Genomic DNA, 5859 nt, shown 5'->3' with positions numbered 1-5859 from the left:
CCCTTTGCCGCCCCCCCCTCCCCCAGGTGCGGGACGACCTCATCCTGATGAAGTGGCTCAAGAACTTCAAGCCCGCCACGCCCGAGGAGCTCAAGAAGCTGGCCGCCCGCCAGGCGCAGGAGGCGGCCAAGGGGGCGGGCGGGCAGGCAGGGCGCGGCGAAGCCTTCCCCGTTTCGGAGGGCGCGAAGAAGAAGTAGGGGCCGTCCGCCTCCCTTGCCCGCACGGTCGCCCTGTTCCGAGGGAGCACGAGGGGCGGCGAGGCGGGAGAGGCGGGCGATGAAGTAGGGTCGACCGCGCCGCTGATTGCAGGCGCGGACTATTCCAGCGGTGTGTGACGAGGCTGCTCGGGGGGCGTTTTGGCGCTGCGCCCACCGGGTCCCACGGTCGCCAACCCGGGGGTACTTACTGGATTATGCGTCCACCGGTGTATCATTATCTCTCGTTTCTATCGGGCACGGCCTCGCTATACCTGGTAGAAAAATGTTAAGACGAGCGTGCTGCGCCCCCCCCCCCCCTGGCCCGCCGGCCCCGCGGCCACCGCGCAGGCCCGGCGCGCAGCGCGCTGGCCACATCCCACATGGCGCTGGCGCACGTGTTTGATTTATGAGAGCAGGGCAGACCCGGGGACGGGGGAGTCGGAGCAGACGCAGTGGCTCAATATTTACCGCGGTAACCGGTATGGGAGTTTTTGGCTAATCAAACCCTAGGCCTGAACTAATCAAGAAAAAAGTGGTATCGGATACCACTTGCCTCACGGAAATCAAAGCGAGTGGGAGTGCCTTTTGGGGGGAAAATCGGCAAAATCGGCAAATACCCGGTATTTTGCGGGTATACCTGGAAAAACCGGGTATACCGGGTAATACCTGCACTTTTGCATGCCGCTTTCGCCCCCGGGACCACACACACAGCCGCTACACTAATCAACACTCCGCATACCACTTTCGCATACCACTCTACCACACCACTCCAAAACTAATCAAAATATCACCAAATACCAGTCTCATACCGGTAAATATTGAGCACTGAGCAGACGGCATCGGCCGCCGAGGGAACGTTGGGAAGAGGCACGAGGGGAGGGGGCGGCGACCTCGACCGACTATGGAGGACCAGTCGCTAGACGACGCAGGGCAGACGACGGGGGAGAGTTGGGGCAGACGCGCAGGGCGCCACACTACAGAAGGTGCTCACCTTGAGCACTTGAGCACTGGATAGGGTCGATTCCGCATATGGTACGGGTTACGGAACCCCTCGAGCACCTCAACACCTTGAGTGCAGTCCCTCTGACCCTACCCCCGGTGCCGGTGTGGGCGCTGGCCGGCACACTTAGGTAGCGGTACAGTAAGGTACAGACATGGGCCACTTACCTAAGGTGGAGGTATAGGACACCGCGCGCTACCTCGGTAAAGGTACGGGTGAGGTATGTGGGCGCCTCGCCGGACACACGCTCGCCCCCTCCCGACGGCCCCGCCCGACACGCGACTCACTCATGCAGCGTATGGCGTGTTCTGGAGAACACCGGCGCGCTGGAGCAGCGACATACCGACGCCACCGAGCGGGTCGGCGGAGGGTGGGTCGGCGGCGTGGCCGGAGGTCGACGGGCCGGCCGAGCCCGCGAGGATGGCGCAGTCGAAGCGGCAGCATCGGAGCTCGATGGGTCCGGCGAGGTGGAGGGCGGTGCAGCCGAGGGGGCGGAGACGTTGCCGTGCTTCAGCATGTAGCGCGCGATGATCGCCTCTGGAAGTATCTGTGCTTGCGGCCCACCGAGGATGCACCTTGACGATCTGCCCAGCCGCATGGTGAAGTAGTTCTTGACCTCCGGTGGCTTCTTGGTGGGCTTTGCGTCGCCGGGCGCCGGCGCGTCGGCCGTCTCCGACATCTTGTCGAGGTACTGAATCTCGCTCTCGCGGTTGTCCTTGTACGTCTCGTGGCGCAAGCGGTTCCAGAGCCACAGCGGCGTCCAGAAGCCCTTGTGGTCGGGGTCGTCGATGGCGTCCGAATCGCAGATGAAGCGGATGCCGGGCCCAGTGTGCGCGGCGCCCCAGGCCTTGCCGTGCCGTGTGAACGTGTGCCGCTCCGTGAACTCGACGGCCGTGCCCGTGTACGACGCGTTCTGCCCCGCGCGCCGGTGAGCTGCGGGAAGTGCTTGCCCGGGACGTCCATGCCCGGTCTTGACAGTTAGCTTGACGGCCCTCGAGACTGTCAGCGGGCCCGGGTACTGCTTGATTACGTCCATGCCCATGGACTGGAGCGTCGCCTTCTGCGTGGAGGAGGGCTTCTTTGGCGCCATGAGAGCTGTGTTGTTGCGTTTCGCGCGACGGGCGGTGCACACCTTATTCGCGCGCACCGCCGGTGTGAACGTCTCGAGAGTACCCCAGGTGCCGGTGTGGACATGTGGAGGGTACCTCGGTATAAGGTGCGCTGAAGGTATAGCACTCACTCACACACCTAGCTCCTAGGTAGCGGGCGTGGCCGTGGGCGCTGCGCGCCGTACGGCGCGCCTACCACTGTGTCCCGGTAAAAGGTGCACCTTTCTGTAGCGTGGGCAGGGCGAGACGAGGGAAGGAGGGCAGGACTTTGCGGAGATCAGCAGGAGGATGTACGAAGAGTGGAAGAGATTAGGAGCAGCAGGGGCCCGAGGGACCATGTGGAAGACGGCTAGTGCTAGTCCCCCATCGTGCTCGAGCGGCATCGTGAGGACGACCGCCCCGGCTAGTCGCCGACCACACCCACAACGAGAACACCCTGCACACAAAGTACAGAGATCGCACGGGTGGGGACCTGTTCCTTTTTACCCATCTCCTAGAGAGAGTCCGTTTTATTTATTTATTTGTTTGATTTATCAATCCTATCGCTCCCGTTACGCGTTCCCCGTTCTACACGACGGTACCTCGATCGAGGTAGGGCGTTAGCCGTTACATCACACGGCTTTTTTGTTATATACACACACCGACACGCAAACCCCGCGCGCCGCGGCTCTACCTCTACGCTCTGGTGATCTAGATCACAACGCGAAATCTCCGAGCCTCAGTCCTGGCGGGCGCTGGGCTGGCAGCCGGCCCTCGCTACTCCTATTGACGAATGACGCAGCGAGCAGCGTGCGCCTCTGCTCGCCTCGGTTTGCGCCTGCGCCGTGCCACGTGAGCGAATCCATGAGGACCGCGTCGCCAGTGCGCAGCGCAAACCACGCTGTGCGTCGCTCTCCCAGATCGCCACCCACCCTTGGCGGCGGCATCCAGCGCCGCCCCGGGAAGCAGCGGGGCTCATGGGTTTCCGGCACAAACCGCGTGGGCCCCATCGTCTCGTCGAGAATGTCATGCAGCGCAAGAAAGACAGTGACAGTCCGCGGCGTTCCCCACGCCGCGTCGCTGTGCAGATCCTGCGCGGCTGTGCCCGGCTCACTGGTGATGGCCTGCAGCCCATCGAGCTCCGCATCCCGCCCAAGCGCCTGCACGAGGATTGCTCCCGCCTCGGTGCCTCGCAGTGCGATCTGAAGCACCTCCTCCACCCAAGGCGAGAAGGGCAACAAGAAGTCGCGCTGATGAGTCGGCGGTGGGGCACCGCCGTCGCCGCGGCAGGTTGCGAACGGCAGGAAGTGGCGATCCGAAGGTGCGCCGAGCGTTCCAGGCAGCGACAGCATGCGGTCCAGGCTCTCGATGACCCCCGCGTGGCACGCACGGCACGCGTCGACCATCTCCGCGCCCGAACTGCGCACGACGCATACGCCAGACGAGTCGAGGTCGCCATGTGTCACAGCCATTTTTCTAAAAGAGAATTTTACCAAATTTCCCTCGCACAACACTGGGCACGGGACTGGCGCGCACTGGCACTAACATGGGCACGGGACTGGCGCGCACTGGCACTAACAGAGAATTTTACAAAAGAAAACTTATCTCAGGCTGATCTCAGGGGAAAGGAGACTGCCGTGGGAGCAAAAGCACGGGTCGGACGGCCGGTTGAGCTGGCGCCATTCATGCCGCGCTGCGTGCAGATACCGCGATTTCGGGCCCGGGGTTGTGCGTTTATATGAAGATACCGCTCCTCGCTCGATCGAGAGGGAAGGAAGAGAAAGGGCGGGGCCGGGGGAAGCTCAGCTCACGGACCTACCCTACCTACCCCTCGGAGATGAACGTGGAGGAGCCAAGGGGCGGCCAGGGGGGCGTGGATCGACAACACTGGGCACGGGTGGAGGATGCTCCGGCACAGTTCACCTAAAAAGAATTCATGGACCGAACAGTGTGACTGGGGTGCCTGTATCGCCTGTATCTAGATACCAAACCGCCACCACCCTCGCCCAGGGATCTACAATGCTGTCTTAAGGTCCGACAGGTTCGGCACCGGGCACCGCCTCGGTATACAAAATGCGCCTCCGGGCGGACCCTTTATACAGATCACAGATCACCAAACCTCTTCCCGCCCGGGCAACTGAAGCCGGTTATGTACATGGGCCGATCGCTGGTGCTCGTCTCCGCTACGAGCGCCGTGGTTCTCGCCCTTTTCATCAGCGAACGCCGTCGCCGTCGCCGTGTCTCACCGTCAGCGCCGCCATCCTCTCTGCCGTCCTCGCCACCGTCGACACCAAAAGCGTCCGCCTCCGAAGCCGCGACATCGCTCGATCCAAAGACTGGATATCGCCAGCTCGTGCACATCCTCCGCGAGCAGAACAAGAGCGTTGTGCGTGATTGGGAGGCGCGCGAGTGGGCCAAGGCCAAGGCCAAGGTGCAGGAGCGGGTCGCCCGCGCCGAGCGAATGGAGGCGGAGGGCATCCCGGACCCTGTGCGAGAGAAGTCGAAGGCGCTTCTCGCGGCTCGCAAGGCGCGCGAGGAGGCGGCGGCGGCGCACGGTTGTGACGAGCCGGCAAAGGAGCCTGCAGGGCATGCCTGCCGCAGGAAGGAAGCGTCGGCTGGGAGGGCAGGCGGAGCCCTGCCGGCGAAGGCTGCGCCGCTCGCGCAGCGGAACCTGATGCGGCCTGGCGGCTCCAACGCGATGACGATCAAGGAGGAGCTCAAGCGGTGGCCGCACCCGCCGGCGTGCGCGGGCTGCTACGGCGCGCTGGTGGAGCACAGCTGGCCGCTCTACTTTGACCACTTTGACTGGCTGGACGAGATGGCGTCTGCGTACCTCTTCTCTGATGCGGGCGAGGTGCTGCGGCACCTGGTGTACGTGGCCAACTCGGAGGCGCCGCTCGTGAAGAAGCTCATCTTCAAGGCGCTACCGCCGGCGGATCGATCGCCAAGCCCTTGACCTCGCTGAGACCGCTGCCCGCCCTCAGGTGATCCGCTGCCTGCACTGCCACAGCGGCACGCGCGCGGGCTTCATCCCGAAGAAGGAGAAGCAGCTCGCCGTCTTTGACTTCCAGCTGCAGTGGCTCACCGCCGTGCACGCGGCGAGCCTCCGCCTCCCTCCCTGCTCCCGACTTCGCGGTAGAGGTGACCCGCTCCCCAGCACGCAGGCGAGCGGCCACCCGAGCGTCGAGAAGACCGTCCGCGTGCTGTGCGACTACTACCGCAAGCTCACCAGCGACCGGCCGGCGAGCGAGGCGGAGCTCTTCTGGCGCAACCGCACCGGCGTCACCGCGCGCCGCAGCCGCGCTTCGCTCGGCAACACGCTGCCCGGCAACCACCTGCCCAGCGCGGAGATGTGAGGCCTAAGGGGGCCGGGGGGCGGCGGTCGACGGTCTGGGTGCGTGTTGATGGACGCCGCTGCGTCGCTCTGTCCGCGACGTATTCTACCTCTCGGCATGAATTTCCTCTCCTTATTTATTTAACTACATGTGCATTTGCTTGTGGAGCATGTGGACGGGCACATATGCGCGACATGGGCACTCTCCATGGCACTCTCACAATGAGAAGATATTAGATA

At 63.7% G+C, this 5859-nt stretch overlaps 2 protein-coding genes across 2 annotated transcripts in view; one reads left to right on the top strand and one right to left on the bottom strand.

The window, feature by feature from the left end:
- Positions 1–471, top strand: part of EMIHUDRAFT_371083 (hypothetical protein) — a 2734-nt gene extending 2263 nt beyond the window's left edge. Inside the window, exon 4 of the mRNA XM_005765778.1 lies at positions 27–471. Coding sequence (XP_005765835.1) covers positions 27–197 — 171 coding nt within the window. The 3' untranslated portion in view covers positions 198–471. The remainder of the gene's footprint in view (positions 1–26) is intronic.
- A 2443-nt stretch (positions 472–2914) lies between these two features.
- On the bottom strand, positions 2915–3683 carry EMIHUDRAFT_371081 (hypothetical protein). Its single transcript, XM_005765777.1, has one exon. It carries the CDS (start codon positions 3635–3637, stop codon positions 3002–3004), a length of 636 nt encoding a protein of 211 aa, XP_005765834.1. The 5' UTR covers positions 3638–3683; the 3' UTR covers positions 2915–3001.
- Between the last annotated feature and the right edge of the window lie 2176 nt (positions 3684–5859).

This window comes from Emiliania huxleyi (genome assembly GCF_000372725.1).
Source record: "Emiliania huxleyi CCMP1516 unplaced genomic scaffold EMIHUscaffold_532, whole genome shotgun sequence".
NCBI classification, from domain to species: Eukaryota; Haptophyta; order Isochrysidales; family Noelaerhabdaceae; genus Emiliania; species Emiliania huxleyi.
The sequence above is the reverse complement of the archived record's forward strand: the minus strand, read 5'-3'. Positions and strand labels throughout refer to the sequence as shown.